General features: G+C 45.7%; 5 protein-coding genes across 5 annotated transcripts; 3 read left to right on the forward strand and 2 right to left on the reverse strand.

Moving 5' to 3' along the window:
* Positions 1-876: 876 nt before the first annotated feature.
* Positions 877-1,462, forward strand: HOO65_050492 (uncharacterized protein; the record flags this gene model as incomplete). The annotated part of the gene is made up of 3 exons (XM_071003541.1): positions 877-996; positions 1,056-1,123; positions 1,189-1,462. 3 exons carry the CDS (start codon positions 877-879, stop codon positions 1,460-1,462), a joined length of 462 nt encoding a protein of 153 aa, XP_070858551.1.
* Positions 1,463-4,092: 2,630 nt separating this feature from the next.
* HOO65_050493 (uncharacterized protein) lies at positions 4,093-4,434 on the forward strand (the record flags this gene model as incomplete). Its single annotated transcript, XM_071000917.1, has 1 exon — positions 4,093-4,434. The coding sequence occupies one exon, from the start codon at positions 4,093-4,095 to the stop codon at positions 4,432-4,434; it is 342 nt and encodes a 113-aa protein (XP_070858552.1).
* A 9,431-nt stretch (positions 4,435-13,865) lies between these two features.
* Positions 13,866-16,588, reverse strand: HOO65_050494 (uncharacterized protein; the record flags this gene model as incomplete). The annotated part of the gene is made up of 2 exons (XM_071003182.1): positions 13,866-16,246; positions 16,312-16,588. The coding sequence occupies 2 exons, from the start codon at positions 16,586-16,588 to the stop codon at positions 13,866-13,868; spliced, it is 2,658 nt and encodes an 885-aa protein (XP_070858553.1).
* Positions 16,589-18,050: 1,462 nt separating this feature from the next.
* On the forward strand, positions 18,051-19,508 carry HOO65_050495 (uncharacterized protein; the record flags this gene model as incomplete). The annotated part of the gene is made up of 1 exon (XM_071000918.1): positions 18,051-19,508. One exon carries the CDS (start codon positions 18,051-18,053, stop codon positions 19,506-19,508), a length of 1,458 nt encoding a protein of 485 aa, XP_070858554.1.
* A 1,199-nt stretch (positions 19,509-20,707) lies between these two features.
* On the reverse strand, positions 20,708-21,886 carry HOO65_050496 (uncharacterized protein; the record flags this gene model as incomplete). Its single annotated transcript, XM_071003441.1, has 3 exons — positions 20,708-21,289; positions 21,350-21,450; positions 21,517-21,886. The coding sequence occupies 3 exons, from the start codon at positions 21,884-21,886 to the stop codon at positions 20,708-20,710; spliced, it is 1,053 nt and encodes a 350-aa protein (XP_070858555.1).
* Between the last annotated feature and the right edge of the window lie 2,206 nt (positions 21,887-24,092).

Below are 24,092 nucleotides of genomic sequence, written 5' to 3' on the forward strand. Positions count from 1 at the left end.
TGTGGAAGAGATAGCAAACATGTACACCTGTACTAGCTGTATGACTACTGCCCTTTGCTTGGGAAAACAAAGCTGCGTGTGTCTAGCGTTTAGTTTCCTATTGGGGAAGGCGGTCAGCTGCTTGGCAGACATCCTGCGCCTGAAGAGAAAGTCGAGCGTGCCCTAGCCTCTAGCCTTCGGGCCAACAGCATGTCGACTTGCTGCTATCTTTGACCTTGCGACCAGGAGCAGGGGGAGGGGGCAGGCGGGGACAGCTTGTCTCTCTAGAGGCGTGATGATGGCTGTAAGTCTAGGCCATCCCTCATCGCGTTTAGCCTTCTGGTCACTGCGAAAGGCCACAAAGCAAACTGCGGGTTCTCACTCATTGGAATCGGCTCTTCTAGTATTTGGAGACACACCTCTTGCCCCACCTTGAGCCGGGCCTTCTACTGTGTAAGTAGCGTAAGGTGCAGGCAAGATATGATGTTGGACAGGATTCAAACTGCGCATCTGACAGGCTATTTGGGACGAAGGCAAGCTTCTTCTTGGCATTTTTGATGAGGCTAGGTACTCCGTTTCATCCGTTGAGAACAGGAAACCATCTCGGTATTTCGACGGGTTTATTGAGGAGGGAGACTCGACCCTCATTTCGTCTCTGTTCTTGTCACAATTCATCACTACTTATGACACTTAGTATGCTACTGATGACTGGACATCTTTTCTTCTGATAACCCCGTAACTTGAGCAAACACAAACCCGACGCATATATTAGTTGCTCTTTGGACATTCCCAGTGTCTTTTTCTTTCTCTTCCTCTCTTCACTGTTCATTTTTCAAAAGTCTCCATCATTCCCGTTTTTACTTGGTCTTCAGCTTCACTTCGAACTGATGCACCCCAATGGGTTCGCTTTATAAAACTCCGTTTTCTGGCGTTCATCGCGTCGCGGTGGTTGTCGCTTGTCCCCCCGAGTACCGCATGGGAGACAGCTTCTGGGGGTCAGAAACCAATGGCGTGGAGGTAAGTCTATCGACAAGAATGATAATTCGGCCTTTATTCTGACTTCTTGTAACTTGCAGTATCCCGCCCTAAGCTACATTGCCTTCCAGGCCTTGGGTGAGGGCATCGATTTTTTGCAGGTATGCTTGTAACTTCTATTTCTTGTAATACAATAAGACTACCGTTTACTAACTCCTTTGCTTGCATCGACAGCCTGCTATGGCCGGGCCTCCGTCTCGGCCTAGCCACCGGCCGGAAGGACGATCCCAGAAACGCAGGCCATCCCAGGAACTCGAGCGCGCTCGTCCCTACTGTTGTCGATCGAATCGAGAATGCCCCATCCGATAGGGGTCGTGGAGCCAAGAGCCGTGCTAGACGTCACAATCTCAAACTCCCGACCCCGATGACCAAGCTTGCTTTCCGGCTTCCAAGACTGGAACTAGATGATATCGACGATTCCATGGGTCGTCCTGTGGAGAAAGTCTAGTGAGACACGAATATCGCCAATTAAACCACGGCAGCAAGTGGCGCATCAACCAGCACATGACATGCTGGGGGTGCGAAGTGCGTGCTAGAAGTGACAGGGCTGCCGTGGACGTCATGTGCTTTAGGCGAGGTTCTCGAACGAGGGGAGGTCTAGTCCTAGTTCTGATTTACAGAACTGGTTCCCCTAGTCGAGACCTCGTGTTTGGTTAGTTTAGATTATGTAGATTATGCCGTGGGCGTTATGTGTTTTCGGCGAGGTTCTCGGGTGGGGACTGCTCTAGTTCTAGTTCTGATACGGAACTGGCGCCTCTGGTTGGAAACTGGGGTTTGGTTAGTCTAGGTTATGCCGTGGGTGTCATGTGCTTTCGGCGAAGTTCTCGGACGGAGGCTGCTCTAGTTCTAGTTCTGATACGGAGCTGGGCCCCTCTCGTCAAGAGCTGAGTGTTGGTTAGTCTAGGTTATGCCGTGGGCGTCATGTGCTTTTGGCGAGGTTCTCAGATGGGTACTGCTGGTCCCTGTCGTCGTACTTCAGTAATCAATTATTCCTTCTTCCTTTCTTTGCAGGACATTTAGTACGTCCTCCTCATATCTATCTCTGTCACAAGGCTCGGCTTAGAGTCACTCTCTGTGTAACGTTGGACAAAAAATAGTGATGAAGTTACTACAGCGCCGGCTGAGCGGCCTCTTACATACACCTTAATGCTCAGCCTTCAGGATGCTGCCCCAGGATGGCGCTTTGCTCTTAGTGTGTCTAAGGAAACCGACCTTAGTCTAGGGTTTGTAGCAATCTTGATAACGGGTCCAAGCCTAGATCTGACCCTCCTACGCTGTGAGACATAGCCGTTTGTCTTCCTGTAGGCAAAAGTCTGGCTGAATCACATTACCTAACAGCTAGCTCTGTATACTTTGAGATGCAAAGCCTGCTATCTAAAATGTTGTTACTCTTGGAATAGCTCAGCATGCGCATTTTAGTGATCTACTGTCCGGCCGAATCTAGCCGACAGATATCCAAATCCGAGGCCAATAATCTTGGAGCCCTGACGACAGCACGCTAGATGGCCTAATCTACCAGTATACAGACAACAGCTAGATTAATTGCTCTTCCAAGTCAAATAGGCTTAGGGAGCCCCCTTCAAGCTCTACAATACCTCACATCTTTTATCTTGTAAGGAGAACAATTTATAGCCAACAAACAAGACGACGGTACCACCAATCCATACTTTTTCGTTCAAACCATCAAATATCTTCAGCACACGCTCTTCTTCACATTTTACAAATCTGCCTGCATACCATTCGAAGTGTAAGGGGATAAATACATATTCAGTCATGGAGTTTGTGAGAACCTGGCGGCTTGTGATGAGACTGTTACACAAGTTCTTACCATGGCATCCACGTTCATGTGGAAGATGGGCCCTTCCAAGCATTTAGAAAGCCGGGGTGACCTCGCCTCCTCCTTTAATTCAAGGATAGACAGTGCCGGTTAGTCTGCTTTTCGAGCTGACGCATAACTGGCCTTACTCAGTCAGAAAGGATGTTTTAAAGAATAGCTCCTAGCAAACAGCTACGAGAAGCCTGCATCCAAAACGCTTTGTGCAAGGCGACATTAATCTTTTGATTTGAAACATCTCGAGTCAATAGAGACAAGATTTATGAAGCTTGGACATTCTTAGGTTAACTTGCTTTTCGGTGCAAGTGCTGGAGTGATCTGCCGTTTCTAGCCGGACTCAAAGAAAGGTGAATATCTGCTTAAATAGCCATGCGAACAGCGTTGGCCTACTTTGAAATCTAATTTGTTCGAAAAATGAAGACGGCGTAAACAAGGGAAACATGATGATCCTAATATTGCTCATGGGGATGTTAGAACTCATATTTGTATAGAGGGTAGTTCTAACTGTGGGTAGGGGTAGTAAACGTGAAACATGCATGTGTTGGAGACGGGCAGAAAAAGGGAGACAAAGTTTCTAGGCCCTATCTACCTCTTGTGGGCTGAAATCCTAATAGCAAAATCGAGGAAGTGCAATGTGCTATTGTAAGTTTGCTAATGAATTGTTAATGTTATGTAAGAAAATGTTTGAAATATGGAAAAAGTCCCTAGTTCATGATTTATTCATGATACAGGGGCCAAATATGCACTTGAACCAAGTACTTGCTATGGATACCCTAGCCCTAGTCGGAGTGAAGTTTGTTCCTGCTCCGTTCGGGTGTGCTTGTATTTTCCTGATCATCCATATATTGCTAGCGTTTTGATGAAATTCGGTCGACATTGTGCAACCACATTAACGGTAACGTTAATGATGAGCGAATGCATTAAAATCTTCCAATCTCTTCGCTTCGCATCTAGTCGACTATTTGTGCACCAAAAACATAGCACAACCAAAAAATGAACCTCATGTTGTTCTCGCTCTTCGGATCCTTCAAAATAACCCCGAACTAGGTCTCCGACCTGCCGCAATATTATACCAGGTGGATAATCATGCCCTTCGTCGCTCACAGAATGGCATTCAATGTCGACGCAATACCGTCCCCAACTCACGGAGGAGGCTATCCGATCTAGAAGAGCAGATCATTGTCAAGTTCATTATTGACTTGGATTTGTGAGGGGTTCCCCCACAACTATGTGGTATTGAAGAAATGGCCAACCGATTGCTCGCCGACCGCGACGCGTCACCCGTCGGCAACCGCTGGGCTTCCAACTTTGTCAAGCGACAGCCAGACCTCAAGACGCGTTTTAATCGTAGATACGACTACAAGAGGGCCAAATGCGAAGATCCAACTGTTAATGGTAGTTGGTTCCCACTTGTGGAGAACATAGTCATAAAATATGGTATGAGCCTAACTGGCATCTACAACTTTGACGAGACTGGCTTCATCATGGGTCTCATTGCAAGTGAAACTATCGTCGCAGGTACAGACAGGCGTGGAAAGACTAAATACGTACAGCCGAAAAACCGGGATTGGGACACAGTTATTTAGGCGATTAATGCTGAAGGCTGGGCAGTCTCACCGTTCATCGTGTATGTGGGCCAATATCACCTCTCCAGCGATTGCCGAGATAGTAACCTGCCAGGGGATTGGGCTATTGCCACAACTCATAATGGGTGGACCGACAATGATACAGGTCTTGAGTGGCTCAAGCACTTAGGTTGCCATACAAGGGCCCCATCAAACAGCCGCCATCGGCTTCATATCCTTTATGGGCATGAAAGCCACCACTCAGTCGATTTTGAGAAATATTGTGAAGACAACCTCGCCGTCACACTTTGTATGCCAGCTCATTCCTCTCACCTACTTCAGCCGCTTGATGCCAGGTGCTTTGGGCCACTCAAGGCGGCCTATGGTCGAGAAATCGAGCGTCTACTCAGATGCTCGATAACCCATATTTCCAAGACTGATTTCTTTCTAGCGTTTTATACTGCCCATCAAGCAGCTATGACAGAAAGCAATATAAAGGGGAGTTTCAGAGGCTCTGGAGTCGTTCCTTTAGATCCAGAAAGTGTGATATCTCAGGTTGACGCGCAACTACGGACTCCAAGGCTGATCGAGGATAAGGTCGGGCTCCCCGACCCTTGGGTTTCTAAGACGCCAAAGACAGTGCTCAAAGCTAATTCTCATTCTGAATATCTTGAAAAGCCAGTCAGTAGGCATCAGAGCGACCCCCGAACATCAATTATCCAGGCACTTACGTCATTTTCAAAAGGAACGAATGCAACAATGTGCCAGAACACCTTGTTGAAGTCTGAACTGAAGTCCATATCCTTCTACAGGCAAACGGGACCTTTAGCAAGCGTCATAGAGCAAAAGAAGCCAAGCTACAGAATAGAGGGGAGATGACTATAGATGATGGAAGGAGTGAGATTGATCAGAAAGACGCTGATGCGCAGGTGATGGCAGAATTATGCAGAAGTGGTGGTTGGGGAAGGCCGGGGCGGCGAGGGTAAGGTGTTGTGGAACTTGTGGTGAGGATGGCCATAACTCAAGAACATGCCAAATAGCTGCTACAGTATCTACGGAAGTGAATACTAGTTTCAATTGATTAGATGTTTTGTTGCGTTGTTATGCTTTGTTTTGTCTTGAGGGTCGATGTGTTTGGTGCATTCGCTTATCATTGACGTTATATATGACAAATGCACTAATATTATTGCCATCCACTAGCTGTTTCCACGAACCCCAAGTAATGAGTGTGACGGAGGGGATGTCCACCCGACTTACCCGCTCCAGGCCGTGAAATTGGTGTGTCACTATTTTTTACGCAGGACTTATCACGGGCTAGGCCATATCATCCATCAGGATCTAGGGATATAGACGGGGGAGGGGCACCGGTAGGGATGATATTGGTTTTACATGTCTGGTCTTGTTGGTCAATATCTTGAGCCCTGGCCGGTTATAGTGGCATGGGGTGTCCAAGCTTGTTTTTATTGGGCTGGTACTACATGCAGGGGCCCCGCCCATCATTATGCTAGGACTCCTCAATATATCTCCATCTCCCGCTCCAATCTCATGTTGATTTTGTTAGTGAATGACTGGGAGTCTCCTTTAACTTGACCGGCAATCGTTCTACCGATCCGCTGCCGCCTAATTTATAACGACAAAGGGTTTGTTGCATCTCGCAACCATTAGCTGTATTTATTTAACATTCGACGCACCCTAGTGAAGGTCGTCATTCATAGCTGCCTTGCATTCGGAGTCACCATTTCCCAAGGCTATTTGTCTCTTTTAAATTCTTACAATCAATATTGCCTTTTGGCTCAAACACCAGATATCCTAGCATTGGGATAGTATCCCCTCTAAATTAGGCTTTGACAATGATTCAACTTAAGCTGGAAGATACTAATAGGGATGGAAAATGGTATGTCATGAACCCATCTATCAAATCATGTTCTGCTGCACCGAATTTAACTCTTCTCTTCCCGTATTCTTTTCCGTGGGGGGGAGGGGGGGTTTGATTGGGGCGCTTGTTAGTGTGGAGGTGTATGGCCTATTAGTTGCGTACTCATTTGCCCATATGAATTAGTCTCTGTTAATTGATCTGTATTAATCTGTCCGTATTGTAGAGAGTATATCCGACGACAGTTACATGCCCCTTCAAATTACCTAATCAATTTATTAGCTTACCCAATCAAGATTTTGTGAGCCCTTGGCAGCACCAGCAAGTAGACTACAGATACATCCGATGCAGCAGTAGCAGCAAATGGAGGCAAGCAGTGCAGTGAAAATTATATATTTAATAGCTCTGAATATTGAGGAGGGCATGCTTTTGAAGTCATTTTATGACTAACCTGAAGACACTTGCTACATTTTGAAGCTTTCCCTTCCGTAGACGCAACTTTCTCAAATCCAGACAGCTCACAAGTCGTACTTGTGACCGGCTGAGTAGGTGTTTTGAAAGCCAGGCACTTCCAACGCTCTAATTCTGCGTTGTCTGCTACGTTGCCTGCTGTTCCATTTGCATCTACAGCATTTAAAGCGTCTGCTACAGCGTCTGCCTCTATCTCTATCTTGTGTATCTGTAGTCTGCTTGCTAGTGCTGCCAAGGGCTCACAGCAAAATCTTGATTAGGTAATTCGAGTGGGGGCGCTTGTAACTCCCCAGGTAAGTAAGTACAACGTACAAGTCTGGGACTGCATGTATTTTTGAGCATAAGACGCGAACTTCTTGTAGGCATCAGGCAAATTGATGAAGGCGGTGGTGTGGGGACTGCTGGGCCTAAATAAGAACAGAACGCCGACCCGGCACTGGGTGATTATATTGAGGACAGGTATAAAGAGAGGGACTTGACATCGCATTAGTTAATAACTTACATATGAAGCCGCTGCGTTCTTTTGCGTCTGTCTCTCGATTAAACAGAAACAGAGCCTTCGTCTCTTTGCACATTGCACCAAAGTTTTATACTCGTATCACTAGCACTGTTATATAGCGATATCCCCTGCTCTAAGCCATCCTTCATGTAGATGGAGAATTTTTTCATGATTCCTGTCGAAGCAAAGTTGTCAGTAACCTAAGTCAGGGTTACCAAGATTGCTGACCCTGATCCAGTTGGCCCAAACGTTAGGGTTAGTATTAGATAGTGATGGATATATAAGCCGGCTGACATCCGCTCCTCGGACTAGACTTAGATAGACACAAGAACAACATGAACAATCACTCATTCTCCTTCTTCTTCCTCTTCACAGGACACTCAGTACGTCCTCCTCATAGTTACTGTTAAAAGTAACATAATGTGGTGAGGCCATATAGTTTATACTTGTGATTTCATCACGATAGAGAAACATAGCCCTAGATACAAGCCTCTTGAGTCAAGGTTATCAGGCATATGAAAGGAAACACATGGTCCACATGGTGTAGGACTGGGTGTAGATCAACATGGCTACTAACGCCTAAGCTTGGGCTTTTCGAAACACTCAAAAAGGGGGCTCGTTATCCACCGTTGGTGTTCCTCATCTTCATGAAAATCTCTATCTTTGATTACCATGGCTTACTTCATACACCCCACAACGTAGTTGCACTCGCGATAACGGCGGTATTTGCTGAAAGTAAATCGAATTTCTATTAAGAGGACTGTCTTCTCGTGGGTATAGTTGAAAGATACATCGCTTAGCCCACGCTCTCACCCGTGGCTACTAGTTGTGGTAAGTCTACGCGGGATAATGTTCTTATTTTGGGAGCTTAAGTAAATCCATGCTCTGTTAATAACTTTTCGTCATATATAGCAATTAACGTCCACCTACGTAGATTTGAGAGTGAGAGGGTCCTGCACTCGGCCAAACCTAAGCTTAATGGAAGCCCAATCTGCCTGCCCAAAAAGCAACTGCCTGTGCTACTAGAAAAAAGGCCTTCTTTAAAAGTAGACACGATAATTCCGTTACGAGTACATGATTTTCAGATATCATAACATTATAGAATGTGAGATAAACCCTGAGCAATAGCCTTGTGCCTCAAAGATAAGCGCATCTTTGTTTTGGCCTACTACCTACTTCATGTTAAAAGATTTACATATGACTATTACGGTTCTAGATCTGGGGAATATTAGGAAAACGCACTTTGAAACATCGGGGCTACGACACGTAATACTAATCTTGTATCTATTTCCATGTTCAAGTCATTGGCAGTCATAACCTCAACTAAACTGATCACTTCATGAATGAGTTGACATGCAAGTGAGATAAGTTGTACCAGTAGGTTTGAAAGTCATCTCGGAGTTCATGTGATAGAGGGAAGAGGGGGAAGAGTCTACAGAATGAGAAGCTGGTGCGAGAAAATCTATACCCCGTATAGAAAGTTTTGCGAGAATTTTCTCGCTCTATCATGTTCGGCTTTCCCGATGAGGTGCGGCTCAGACATCAACCACCCCCTTCTTCTTCCTTGACATTTGTTGCGATTCTTCATAAGCTCCTATATCAGGTCCATTTTCAGGGTATTTAGTAAGTTTTCAGGTAGGCTACTGCCCATCTTGTACTGAAGCTTCCTGCACTTCGTTACATCAAGAATCCCCTCAAGTTCCTACGTTGCTTGTCCATCCTCAGTCTTATCAGAGCCTGATCAGCCATTCTGTTCTTCATGCCAAATGCACCATCAGCAGCTAGTCTTGACCGATTAGATGGGTAGCTATTGTGGACTGATGAGCTGGGACCTCGAATTTGCATTAACCCTCCCTTTCACTCGACAGCAAATGTGTTTCTTTCGAGGCCTTTTCCCAAATTCTTGGCACAATTGGCTAGTCATACCTACTCGCTCATCCTGCTGTATAAGTACCTCCCATTCATTTATTAGGTGATTCTTCTCTAGAAAAAAGGTAAAAACGGGACTCACCAGAAAGATGCTTTCCATACCATATACCATATCCTACACCGCGCCTTTGAGTCTTATTACATTTTATTAGCCGCAGTGAATGGAATCTTAATGAAAGAGGTCAGCCCGTTGAGTCTATGCAAGAAGACGAAGGATTTTCTGTCTAATAAGTTGATACACTCCAGGGTGTTTATCGCATGGCCCCATCCAGCGGAGTGAACAGACGGCCCAATCGGTCCAATTCTCACGGCAGTTGACTGAAGCTTACTCTCTCCGAGGAAAAATCTCCAGTCAGGCTGATCTTGGACCTACACTTGCAAGGTTTGACTCTCCGCCAGAGTGACAAGTGTGGCTAAGTGGCTAGTCGTATATTATTAAACTGTGACACACGGCGGGTCAGTGGGCGCTCGATTTGGAACCAGGACCACCAACTTGGAGGCTGCAAGAGGATTTGTTGATTTTCTGTGTGCAGAATGACTTTTGAAAAGTGGGATAACATGACGATATAAGCGAGAACTGATCCATCACCCTATGAACCGGCACAATAAAATAGCTAGAAACGGTGTTTCTTTGTAAGACACGGCCCGCCAGTCGCCAGTTATCCCGACAGATTATCAAATCTGAAATTGGACTACTACGAATCTGTCCGTGCTCTTGTCTTTGCTGTTTTGAAAAAGAAGCTTTAGGGAGACCAAATCCCGGCCTAGGAGCCAGGGTGCGCCTATACCAGCGTGCTTCGATATCGCAGCGAACATAGCTGTTGTACAGCGTTTTATATCCATGATATCTCGGGCCTAGTCATAACCTATCTAATTGTTGATATCCACATCGCTCTGGCAATGTAGAGAAAGCTACTCACATGACTAAACATGGCTTAGTAGACCTCAGAGCTTTCTAGACATATATATATATATATATATAGATGGTACATCCCACACTCGTCAGCCTTTGTTCTCCATTCTTCAGAACCTCCGGTTTTTACTTCTCATATCTTCCTCAACTATACCTACTGCCTTGTCCTACAATTCGATCTCATTATCTTGCCGTTTGATCTTCATTTCATTTCAATCTTTTCGTCCCAACAAGCCTATCAGCGCTCCAGACAAACTATCCCCCATAAACCATTACTCAGCAAATATGCAATACTGGGCCGTTACCCTATTTCTCGCTTTCGCTGCCAGTGCTTTGGCAACTCCCATTGGAAACATTGGAGAGGGGCCCGAGGTTGATGGAAGTCCCGCTGATGGACTCGAAGGGTGGGACAATTGTGAAATAGTCGACAGCAAATGCTGGTGCGCACTCCCGGATGGCCGGGTCGTTCATGCCCCAATGGAAGCTTGTTCGTAAGGGCGCTGGTATATAGCAGCGCTGCCAGCCCTTGATGAAGCTTTGCTCCAATAGCGCTTACCTTGGCATGGAGGTATTCGGAATCCTGAGACTTTGCTAGCTACAACTCAGCAGCTTTATAGAAAGACCTCAAGCCAAAGTTGAACAACTTGGTCAACCTGAAAAAAGTCAATATTGCCGCACTAGTTGTTTACCGGGCTCCGTTGATGCTGCTTTGATTTCCAATATTAGCTGTAGAGTAAATTACCATCGGCTTGGGCAAAAATACAGACCGGCCATGCGAATATGTGTATTTTTCAGGCATAGCGTGCGTGATAAGCGGGCGCCGCACTTTTATCAACGTTCCGAAATAAATTCCCAATGGAAACACCATAATCTATGTAATCAATTAAAATCAATGGCTGTACTATTCACTGCTGATCTCGATTGCCTCTTGACTAGTCCTTGCATTATGTTTGGTCTTTCCGCAAATACTACACTGCCGAACCTTTGCTCCTTGTGACCTTCCGCGACCACCTCTCAAGGATTCAGCTGTTACCTGCGCATCAATGTCTATCTGATCAGTTGATTTAAATGCTTCCCTATATCTAAAGACCCTTCTTTCTGTATCCTAGTCCTTCTAAAACCTCCTTTGATATTACTTTCTGCAATAGCGGCTTGGTAGGTGGCATGAGAGGTAGGAAAGAGCTCAGTCTTGGAAATGTAGGTTATAGAGCATCTGATCAAACGCTCTATTTGTTGACTGTATGCCTTTTTTGGTGGCCTAAAGCACCCTACGTGAAGAGGCTAAAGTAGATGATAGGCATGGTCAGAAATACAGAGCGTGATAATCTTGTTCTCCTTGCAATATTTCTCGAATTCGACGGAGTGGTGATTTTCGTGACCCTCAAGGATCAAGAGACGATAGCGACTGTTCGTTCGCTTGGCTGTACCCCGATCAAAGTGCTTTAGTCACTCAACACCTAGCTTGTTATTAGTCCATTCATTTTCGCTCAATGCAATAACCTAGTCGCCGGGGAGGTCGCATTCTGGGTACCAATTGGCAAGGTGATCTTTGCCTGCACCAATGATAAACGGAGGGATCGACGGACCATCCCCATTGATCCCCTCGATCACAGTAATCCAATCGCAGTTTCCAGGCTGTACTTGCTTTGGTCTTCCTTACCTGCGACAGCTTGTAACGACTGGTCCGGGCTCAATCAAGCCTATCATAAAGCTGATCCCATCAAAGTTCCAGATATCATCTAATCGGATACCGTATTTCGCAATTGTATTCTCTACAAGCCGAAACCAGCTACAAATAATTGTCGGATCCTCGCATTTAGCTCTCTGATAGTCGTACCTCTGAAATAGACGTGTCTTTGGCTCTAGTTATTGCGAAATAAAGTTATGAGCCCAGCGCTTGCCGGTGCGTCGCGCGTTGCGCTTAGCACGTAGAGACTTTGCGACATCTTCCACATATGATGGTCACGAGGAACATCCTCGCGAATCTAGTTTAAGAATGAATTCGACTAATATCTGCTCGTCTTGATTAGATAGTAACTATGATTTCGGGATAGAATCACGTTACGATTGAATGCCGCTATTATGGCGACGTAGCCTAGGCTCAAGGATATTCTACACCTTTGCAGCGCGCCGGGTACTTAATTTTGGGTTATTTTGAAAGGCAAAAAGAGTCCTAGCTTCAGTTGAGGATTGTGACATTATTAGTAATTGAGAAATATCTGATGGAATAAAACTTTGTGATGCGAGAGGGAAAAGTGCGTCAACCACTTATCTGCATCGCGCGCTTATCACGTACGTTAAAAGGCAACTCATTCCATTTCAGTTAGTTAGCTAATGGCGATTTTGTTGGTTTAAGCTCAAATGGGGATTCCATCTTGGCAGCTAAATTTGCCCGCAGGCCGTTGTATGCTTGGATCTTCAGCTGGCTTGTTTCAACCTTGGCGAACGTGCATTATAAGCATGAGTCGCACTTTTCCCTCCTAAGTCTAACTTTTCTTTTGACAAATCAATTCTTTCTTTAACCATCAAATATATCAAACCTAAATACGGAGGCCAAAACTCTTCTTGTCCTTCTTGCCCTGCAAATTACCCCGAAACTAAGAATCCGAAGGACTGCAAACAACTATATAGCCTACGTCGCGGCAACAGTTACATGCGCTCCCTCATTGAGTATTGGCGCCCGGCAATTATCACGTGGACATCACATTTTGTGGAATAGTTCTTATTTTTTGAATCGGTTGTTTTATTAAAGGTTTCACTTCTACACTACATGCTTGGACTTCATTACTTTTTTATTGTGTTCATGATGATTCATGGGGACTCACTATAGGGTCTCAACCCTTTCCTGGGTGTTTAACATTAGGGGTTAGGAGGACGTACTGAATGTTCTGGGAACAAAGGAAGAAGGGATAAGTAATTATTGAAGTTCTGTATCTAAGTATAATCTGAAGAGCGGATCTCAGCTCAGCCGGTTCATATATCTATCACTACCATGTTCTCAATCAAGCACATGGGCCTTAGAAGAATACCCTTAATATATGATACTAACCCTAACCTTTAGGCGAACTAAATCCTGGTAACCCTAGTGCGCCAGACAACATTATACCCGTCTCCTTTTTTCTCCGATAATCTAGGCTCTTATGCATTTACCTTAGGCTTATCAACAATGCTCACCGATGTTGTGGTGATTTTACATAGAGAATTCCACAAGCCTAAACCAATCGCGGATCGGGGCTGCATTTTCATACTTAGCTCTTTAGTAGTCATATCTATGATTAAAGCATGTCGTGAGGTCTGATTGTCGCTTGATAAAGTTAGAGGCCCAGCGCTTGCTGACGATAATGCGTCACGGCCGGCGAGCAGTCGGTTGGCCATTTCTTCCATACCACGAAGTCGGGAGGGAATCCCCGAGAGTCTGGGTCGATAATATATTCAACAATGATCTGTTCCCCTAGATGAGATAGTTTGCACGATTTGGGTCAATATAACCTCGAGAAGGATTGCCATGATATCGAACAAAGAGGTTACCAGGCGGGACTTGGTATATCCCGGCTGCGCGATAGATACGTTATTTTGAGTCATTTCGAAGGAGCTGGAAAGTGAGAACTAGATTCTTTTCTTTACTTGACTGTGGCGTACTTGGTCGTTGAGAAATAGTTGAAAAAGGGAAAATAAAGGGGGGGTTGCGGGACTTTTTTCCGACTTCCTGTGTGTGCCGACTTTCTATGCACATATGTTAAAGCTTTGATTAAATCGTTTCCAACAGGCTACTCTTTCACATGCTTCGCCCGCTTCGAGACCGGCTCTATATCTGTTATACAGGCCATTTGATTATCGCTTATTTGGTCATCATCAGGATTCCCTACAATGATCCTCTTCCTACTTGCACTTGAGCCTTCCAAGCTGCCCTCGACTGCCTTTGACTTTGCCTCATAAACGTCCATGTCTAAAGCACAGTGGTCGAAATCGATCTTCATCACACTTCGCGTTTCCTCACACCATGTTGCATTGCACACATCGTGGTCTCCGTCACTGAGCCCCCAATCCTGCAACTTCTGGTAGGTATCTACGACTTCCTGTTCCAAATCACGGCCTAGTTCCTGACTCAACTTGTCTAAGGAGGACCCGTACTGAAGTGACTTGCCTGTATATGACATGATCATTAGATGTGAAAGTGTCGTAAACCTTGCCATAAACGGATATGGCGAGAGCAGTTTGACTAGACCCAGGTGGACAGGAATCAGGACGCCTTGTTGCTGGTGTAGGTGGTTGTAAATGCGCGTCTCTCGCTTCAGCCGGTGCACATTGTGTGACTCGACACCTTTAGCAACAAACGTATAACCATAGCCATTGATTGACAGCTTGAACAAACGCCCAATCGCACCGTGCAGACCTTCATTGTATAGAAGAGCGCAGTTGTTTTCAGGATGAATCGCGATCTGCTCCTGGACAAGTCTGCAGACGTCATCCCCAGAAATGCCATGCTTTTGATGTTCTTCTTGTGGCTTAGCACAAGATGTCTGTAGTAGCGCATTTTTGTGAATTTCGTAGTTAGGACATGAGGCATCAAAGGATAGGCCACGAACAAGGCCAAGCAGACATGCCTGCGTACAATATGGAAGCATTGCCTTCTCTTTGACTGCCTTGATACCTGCGGCAACTAAATCTGCCTGAGGATCTCCAGAGGTACGATGATGTTGAGCAGTATCACTAGGTGCTTGGTGTGTTTGCCGCAAAGGGGACGCTGCCAGTTCATGGCTGTCATCGACCCGATGCATAGTAGAGAGGTGAGGTAGTCTCCGACTGCCAGAGTTGCCATCACTTTCATTATCACTATCGTTATGGCTCTTCGTGCCAAGAGATGAGGCCATTACATCACCGTGACTTTTGGGGAGATTGGGAAACTCGGCCAACAATCCCAGTGCCTCATTTACCCATGCCACTGACCTTACAGCTGATGTAGAAGCCATTATACACAATGAGCACAGCTGGGAGACAGCTAGCTCGGCTAAGCCATCATCTCCAATCTGAGGTACATCCTGCAGAGTTACTGACGCTGTCACACCGCTTGGATAGACAGGACATCCATCCGACTTTGGTAGATCTTTCGGATCCACGGCTGGGAAAAGGGATGTATAGTACAGGAGCGTGGCCGGGTCTTCTAGTGGGACACGAAGCAATGTCAGAGTTTCTCCTGTCGCAAGGTAGCCATACTCAAGGCCAGACATGATCATAAAATGATATGTCTGAGCTAAAGCAGACGCAAAGAACTGGAGCTCTTGTGGAATGTCGGATGGTGCGATGGGAGAAAACACTGTGCTGTCTGACTGTTGGTGCTTGGATTTCTGGTCCTTCGTCCCCTTGCCTAGTTGGCTTTTGCTAGCAATAGCCATGCGGATGAGGCAGTCTTCGGGAAGCGTAGGGTTATTCTGAAGATCCTTCGCACGTAATGAGTGGCATGACTTGTGCTCACCAATAGTAAGAACATATGGCTCTGGCCTAGGCGCTGAGCGATCAATCCAACGGTCTTTGACCCATATCAGGCAGTCTGGTATTCCTTTTCCAGCTGGCTTTTGTGCAGCAGTATCAGACCCATCAACCGTGTCAGGTCCGGAAATGGTATCATCGCTAAGCCCCTGGGAGGTATTTGCACTAGAACCTAGAATAGACTCTTCATCAGGCCTCCTATTTTCGAAGAACACCTCTTTCCTTTGACCACCAATTGCAAAATGCTCTCTCAGAATGTTTGAACATGGCTTCTCAACGGCATGATCTAAAAACGCGGATGTGCGTGCATGGTTGAGGAACCAGTTTGATTGCAAAAAAGCGACTGGGATACTATTGTCCATCAGTTCCTCTACGAATTCTACCCTCTTGCGTGAAGGGAAAAGGCAAGAATCTTTCAGTCGTCCTTGAAGGGAAGAAAACGCTTTGCTATGCTCTTGAGGGAACTCCGTCCATGGTTGTACTCGTAGTGGGTAGACTTTTTTCTTGATGGATGTTTGGGCAGAGGTTGCTGGCGCGACATTGGAGTCGTTACTAGCGTCCAGGCTTGATAGCTGGTTAGATTCGGAATAAAGGGGCAATAAGCGACTCGTGTGTAGAGACAAATGGCGGATTTGGTCCAGATAGTTTCGTAAGTTTTGAGCTTTTTGCTATGTCAGCTACATTCCATACTTTTAGCATACGATATTTTCTGTCTCAGTAACTCACGGTCGAATGGCCCGCTTCTCACATTGTTGAGCTGGCGTGGAAGATTGGCGATACGGGCCTCTGCTTCTCGACGCGCTTCCGCCTCGCTATTAGCTCGCTTCATTTCTTCTTCCGCTCGGCGGCTTGCCTCATCCGCTTGGCGGCTTGCCTCATCCGCTTGGCGGCTTGCCTCATCTGCCCACTGCCTTTCTTCCTCTGCTCTCTGCCTTGCTTCTTCCGTTTGTCGTTTGGCTTCCGCAATCAGGCGCTCCAGTTCAGCTATACGATCTGCTGCCATTCTAATTCAATAGCGAACTCATTCACTTCAATCAGCAAAAAAATATAGCCAGACCACCAGATCTAGACAATTCACTTGTGCGCAGGAATGTCAATCGATAATTTGCTAGTATTGTAATATCGGGAAAACAGCGAAAGACAGAATCCATTCACAAGCTCTTCCTTATTTGTGCTCTCTGATCACATGGTTACGACCAACCCTGAACCCTAATATGTAAGACACGGTAGTGATGGATGTACAAATCGGTTGAGATCCGCTTTTCAAGCAATAATTAGTTAGACGCAGAACAACAACAACAATCACTTATTCCCTATTCTCCTCTTTCTAAGACGTTCAAGGCGTCCTTCAAATTTCTACTGTTACAATCGCCCATGCTTTAAAGTAAATCTTACGGCACTCATTTACAGGCATGAGGTTACTATGTGTTATAACCCATGTAGGCAGGCCTTTGTGTTACCTTGATCGAAGGAAAGGACTGCCCGCTGATTGAGGCTGGTCAACGTTGTTTATATGGTTGGAATCAAGCCTTTTTCCGTTAAGATTATACACGCCTATTTGCTTACAAAATGCCTTCCTGGATGGGTTCTCGTGCATGTCAAGGTTTGTCCACAGCCTGCTGGGTGGCGCGCGAAACGAGCGACCGCGGGCTGTTCCAATAGATCCTTTTGGCCAATTGTATCTAGTTCCTCCTTCTAGTTGACACTTCTTTTCTCTGCGCGCCATGAATTCTCTACGCTATGTACTGCTCCTTGACGCTTACTGCTGTAGTTTTTGGTCAGTTGGCAAGGCTCGAGCTACTAGAGATATAGGTATCTAGGAACTAGTTAGATATAATAGGTCTCGTAGCTTCTAGGTTATCTTGTCGCATGCCAGGATATTCCTACTATCAGGGCTTTGTCGTAGACGGCTAGCCTTTTTTTTGCAAATCTTGAGATATGTCAGTTTACAAATGCAAGAAGCTTGAAAAGCCACCCAAGAGACCATGTATGAGTCGCGATATGATCAAGGATCCATGCATGCAGAATCTGCTGAAGATCTGTATGTAAGGTTGAGCGAAAAAAAGGCTTGATATGAATATCATGAAATGGGATGTTTTGTCGTGAAAACGATAGGTGTGGTTATTTTCAGCGTAAGGGACTTCTCTGGCTCACGATACGAGTGCTAGTCACCTGACATAAAAATGGCCGGCTAGGACGTCATATCGACACAACAGGCGTTTAGTGCTTACAATCAATCCCGCTTGTGGATAAGTAGGCTTGGATACATACAGAGTAGTGAAGTGGCCAATTCGCGTTTCGCTCATGGCTATCTTGGCCGGTCTGTTCCGAACGCTGGCTATCCCTTTCCTGCTCTATCATCCCCTAACGTACATGTACCCCGAGCGCCGCAGAACACCGAGCGCCGCACTTTTCCCTCCTACACCCAACTTATCATTTGATCAATTGATTCTCAACAACCTAAGATGTCAGCTACTACTGTTGAAGCTAGAACCCTTCAGGCCCTTCAGGCCCTTCAAAATAGCCCAAATCTAAGTATCCGACGCGCCGCAAGGACCTATAAAATTGATGAGCGTCGACTACGTCGCCGCCGGCAAGGCATCCAATCCCAAAGGGATACCTTCAATAAATCGCGTCGACTATCTGATCTAGAGGAACAGATCCTTAAAAACTGTATTCTTGACCTAGATTTGCGAGGATTTCCTCCCCGGCTTCATGATGTTAAAGAAATGGCTGATCAATTGCTTGCTGACCGCGACGCGCCACCCGTCGGCACGCGCTGGGCTTCACATTTCGTCAAGCGACACCCAGACCTCAAGACGCGTTTCTTTCGGAAATACGACTCCCAGAGAGCTAAGTGCCGAGATCTAACCATTATCCGCAATTGGTTTCAGCTTGTGGCGAACACAATCGCAAGGTATAGCATCCGATCAGATGATATCTATAACTTTGACGAGACTAGTTTCCTCATGGGCATGATTGCAAGCGGAATAGTCGTCACGGGCTCAGAAAGGCGTTCAAAGCCAAAATCGGTGCAGCCTGGAAACCGGGAATGGATTACAGTCATCCAAGCGATTGATGCGGAAGACTGGTCGATCCCGCCGTTTATCATCGGTGCGGGCCAATATCACCTCGCCAACTGGTACCGAGAAAGCGACCTCCCAGGCGATTGGGCTATTGCAACGACCCAAAATGGCTGGACCGATAACGAGACTGGTCTCGAGTGGCTCAAGCACTTTGACCGGCACACGACCAATCGATCAATTGGTTCTTATCGTCTCTTGATCCTCGATGGCCACGAAAGTCACCCCTCCATTGAATTCGAGAGATATTGCGATGACAATAAGATCATCCGGCTTTGCATGCCACCTCATTTATCTCATCTACTTCAGCCCCTTGACGTTGTGTGCTTTAGTGTGCTAAAGAGGGCCTATGGGAAAGAAATAGAGCATTTGATCAGATGCTCTATTACACAAATTTCGAACACTGAGTTCCTTCCAGCCTTTTACGCTGCATTTCAGGCCACCATGACAGAAGAGAATATCAAGGCATCATTCAAAGGGGCCAGGCTTGTTCCCCTTGACCCAGAAAGTGTGGTCTCCAAGCTTGATGTGCAGCTACGGACGCCAACGTCGGTCGAGGGGGCATCTGGTCAATTGGCCTCTTGGGCTTCAAGGACCCCAAGGACCGTGCTTGACGCCAAATCTCAGTCTGAATTCCTTGAGAGACGGATCAGAAGGCACCACAGTAGCTCTCCACAGTCAATTCTTGAATCCCTAGATTCTCTTGAGAAGGGCACAAAGGCAGTTATGCATCGGGTCGCCCTATTAGCTGCTGAGAACGAAGACCTTCGGGAGGAAAATGAGATACTTAGCCGGCGCCGGCGGGCAAAAAGAATTAGGCTACAGAATAGAGCGCTTTAGTGTCAGTAACCTAAGTCACGGTTACCAAGTTGTTGACCCTGATCCAGTTCACCCTTACGTTAGGGTTAGCATCAAGACATCAAGGGTCTTCATCCAAGGCCCAAGCGCTCGACCCAGAACATGGTAGCAATGGATATATAAACCGGCCGAGATCCGTCCCTGGGACTAGACTTAGATAGATATAGCTAACAGCAATAATCACTCATCCTCCCTTCTTTCTCTTCTTCACAGGACATTCAGTACGTCCTCCTAATATCTACTGTTATTTAGACAGTAGAGGAAGGAAGGAAAGCAATTGAGCAGATGGATATTGATGCGCAGGTAGTGGCCAAATCATCGCGGAGTAGTGGTGAAAGGAGGTCAGCGTGACCAGGTATTCAGCGTTGTGGTGTCTGCGGCCAGCTTGGCCATAAGTCAAGGACTTGTTAAGTAGTGATTGAGACATCTGGGGAAGAGTATAGTGAGTATTTTTAATTGATTAAATGGGTTGTGATGTTTTTATCACCATTTCTATAAAAGAGACTAAGAAAAGTGCGGCGCTCGGTTTACTGCGGCGCTCGGGTGACATCGACGTTAGGCTGATACTATGTTTTGCGATTATGTTCTCCACAAGTGTAAACCAACTGAGAATAATGGCTAAATCTTCACATTTAGCCGTCTTGTAGTCGTATCTACGATTAAAAGGCATCTTAAGGTCTGGCTGTCGCTTGACAAAGTTAAAAGCCCAGCGCTTGCCAACGGGTAACACGTCGCGGTCGGCAAGCGGTCGGTTGGCTATTTCTTCAACACCACGCAGCCGTGGGGGGAATCCTCGCAAAACTGGGTCTAGAATACACTGGACAATAGTCTGCTCGTTTAGATCGGATAGCCTCCCTGAGGTAGGGATTGTATCGTGCCGTGAAGGAATGCCATTGTGTCGGCGACGTATAGTACGATGAGAGACCTTGTAGATCTCCGAAGCGCAATAAGGACTTGATTGAGATTCTTTCCTAAGGGCTTGAAGGGCAAGATTGATGTTTGCCTCATTAATTGATAATGGCATGATTTGTGGTTGAAAGATTCACTTGAAAGATAGGAAATGGTGTTTGGGAGAGAATTTGGGCGCTCGCTAGTCATAGACGTTATATTCTATTGATTTGATTGCCAATGTAGCCACGATCCTAAACATCCTCTTAAATTGCCAAGGCACCTTGATCCATCTACAAGGCATCAACATCAGCTTCATCGTCACCGTCCTGGTCTTCATCAGGCTCTGCAGCCCCGCATATTACCCCCATGATCTGCATCAAATACTGGACCTTGAGAAGGGTGTAATCCGGGGCTGGGATCTCTGGCATTGAGCGAAACTCCATAATGTCACCTGTCAAGATTGGTAAGCCACTGGGTGAGTAAAAAAAGTGTGGGCGACACAGGACTGGACGGGGCAAACGTGTGTTGATTTGACGAAGCAGGTCATTCATCCACCAGAACCGGACAGTGGTTGAAGTTGACGAAGTGGACACTGGCTCTAGAGCAAACAGTCCTGCTCCCCAAAACGATTGTAGTGTTGGAGTGAGACACATCAAGTTCTCCACGATGTCAGTGTTTTTCGCGGGAAACAGCTCTTGAACCCGGGGAAGCAAGTTAGGGCAAAAGCCTCCCACAAATTCCTTGAAGATGGTCAGCTTTTCGCCATTGATCGATGATGGCACAATGTGGCACACTTCAGTTGGTCCCCTAAGCATTGACACGATACACGTCTGTGAATCTCGATGGCGAGCCTGATGATGAGATGTTGTTAGCTTTAAGCAATGAAGAGTTGCTTCAAAAAAGTGTTGAAGAAAGATTGGCAATTCTCTTACTAGATCGGCTGTCCTTTGGTAACCAGGCCTAGTTGATCGGGGTTGCGGGGTACTCGAGGTCAGTACAGACTGCATTGAACAAATAGGAGGCTTGCAAAACCCTGTAATGCATTGTGTTAGCCACGTTTTCATAATATAGGTATAAGCTCTCTGCGCTCAGCACTCACACATCCGGCACATGTTGAAAGTGTTATAAAACCTCTGGTGGACCTCGTCTGTTGGAAGCTGATGGATAGTATTCCAATCAGCCGTCATGGCAATAGCTTCTGCATACGTGTTGCCTAAACGCATCTCCATCCAATTTCGTAAAAGATCTTCCCGTTCAGAAAGATGGTCGATAAATCTGGGTACACCTGTCTTCATCGTGTCGTTTTTCTTTTTCATAGCAGCTGCGAAAAACGAGACATTGTGTTCTCCATCCTGTGTCTGAAGCAAGCTTATAACTAGCATGATGGTTGTGATAGCGAGTTTTTTCTGAAACTGTGGGAGCTGCTGGGCTTTGTTGAAAGCAGCAGACAGGTCTTGAATGATTTGCATGATGAAGGATAAGATATCTAGAGGGTCTTTGAAAGTATGAAGTGAATCCTTGGAGGACTTGTAAAGATTCGCAATTTGCAGTTGGGTCTGGGTTGAAACTGACGGGATGGAGTTCGTGATGAAACAGATAATTGAAACCTAAATAAATACGAGATAAGTGATATGGGAAGTTAAAAAGAACGAAGAATGAGGACGTAGATGCGATTTATAACAGTACAAGTAGTGTATTAAGGAGACAGCAGCTCCATGCGTGACGCAGTGGCATGTTTATATTATTCCTTTGCCATCAACAACACTATGTTAGAAACAGCATAACGTGTATTCAAAACAAGCATGTGGTCAACCTTCCACAACCTCACAACTGTCTACTCCTACAACATCATTTCTTAACACTCTAGATCAGCCCAAATTAATTGCGGTCTCATTTTCGAGACCCTGCTACTTTGATTTGACATGTTCGTGTGTCATGTCCTGTCCTTCCGTATACCCCATTGTGCGTGCCTTTACTTCGTTTCTGCCCTACTCGTCCGACTACTATTCTGATGGCTTTCTTCTTCCAGCTGTACACTTACATCCTTCTGATCTTACAAACTCTGCCCTTTAGCTAGATGATTCCCATCGTAAAGCAAGTGTCGTCAAAGTTGTAGATGCCTGACTCCAAGATGCCATATTTGGCAATTGTGTTCTGGAAAAGCGTAAATCAGACTCGGATGACCTCTGGGTCTCCGCATTTGGCTCTGTAGTAATCATATCTCAGAAGACTGCACATGCACTCTTTTAGCTCTAGTTGCCACTTGACAAAGTTGGAAGCCTAGCACTTGCCAATGGGAAGTGTATCGCGGTCAGCGAGCAGTTTATTGGCTATATCTTCCATGTCGCAAAGTTGGGGGGCAAACGATTGCGAATCTAGATCGAGAACGCATTGAACAATTGTCTGCTTCTCTAGAGCCCTCAATTCCCGAGATTTGCGTCTGTAGCTGCGTCTTGCAGACACGTGATCGCGTCGACGACGCAAGGTCCATAGATCGTAGCAGCACGATACACCTTATATTAGCTGTCATTTCAAAGCGCTTGAACATCAAGAACAAGACCAGCTTTGTAACTTGACTATGACACAGTCTGTAGTTGAGGAATATAGATTCAAGTAAGGAGAACAGAATTTAGGTGGGGAATACCACACGTTTATCATGCATGTTACCTGATTTCCGTGTGACCCACTACTTTTCTAGTGTTTGCTTTATGCCAACTACGAAGGGTGCCTCTATTTCATAGTACAAATTATCAACACACACTGAACTTCCTTCAAATGAGAAGAAGAAGGGATCTGTGATTTGTAGTATTTGCTTGTCTATCTAATTCCTTATTGAAGAGCGAATCTCGATCTATTTTTATATTCCTCACTTTAGTGCATGAGCTTGGAAAAAGCCCCATAAGTCTGACACTAACCCTAATGTTTGGCTGAACTTGGTCAGGGTCAACAATCCTAGTACCCCCAACCCATGTTACGAACACTATTTTATATCAAATTAATCCAAGAATGCCTGGGGCTAAGTGACATCATCTCTTCTTTCTCCTTGGCCACTATTATTGCACCAGCGACTTAGCATCCTATTCCATGAGTAATCAGAGCAAACATCTGAGGCTTGGCCGTGTTTACCTGACTCCCCTTTTTGCCACTACACACTTGACAGACGAAACAGCTTGGTTGCTATAAGATGGAACTTTTGCTGTTGTGATGAAAGATTTTAGTAGAGCTGTCATTTCGCTTCAAGTAGTTTCATAAGTTCCTGGGCAAAATTTCGCAGCACAAACATGAGGACTTTGTGAATGTCCTTGAAGTAGAATGAGGAGTAATATGTGATATCTTGGTTGAATAATACGTTGATTGTTGTTTGATATCCGAATTTCAACTGATCTCAATACAGCCGCCTCAAAGCCCAGACTAAACAAGAGCTGTGAAAGTGTCTTGTGGTTTACATTCTCCGCGCGTGGCTGTTTACAACCTGTCGTCTGGACATGAAGGATGTGTTGATGAGTATATTGAACAAACAAATCCTATAGACGATCGATTAGAACATGCCTTGGCAATCGCCAAAAGACAGAATAAAAGTGGGAGCTTGTAAGTTTAATAATACGCATGCACTATTTTAGAGTCATGGGATTGGAAGGATTGGCGAAAACTAAAGCCACGAGGTGTTGTTGAATT

This window comes from Ceratocystis lukuohia, assembly GCF_044167205.1.
Source record: "Ceratocystis lukuohia strain C4212 chromosome Unknown Supercontig5_pilon, whole genome shotgun sequence".
NCBI lineage: Eukaryota > Fungi > Ascomycota > Sordariomycetes > Microascales > Ceratocystidaceae > Ceratocystis > Ceratocystis lukuohia.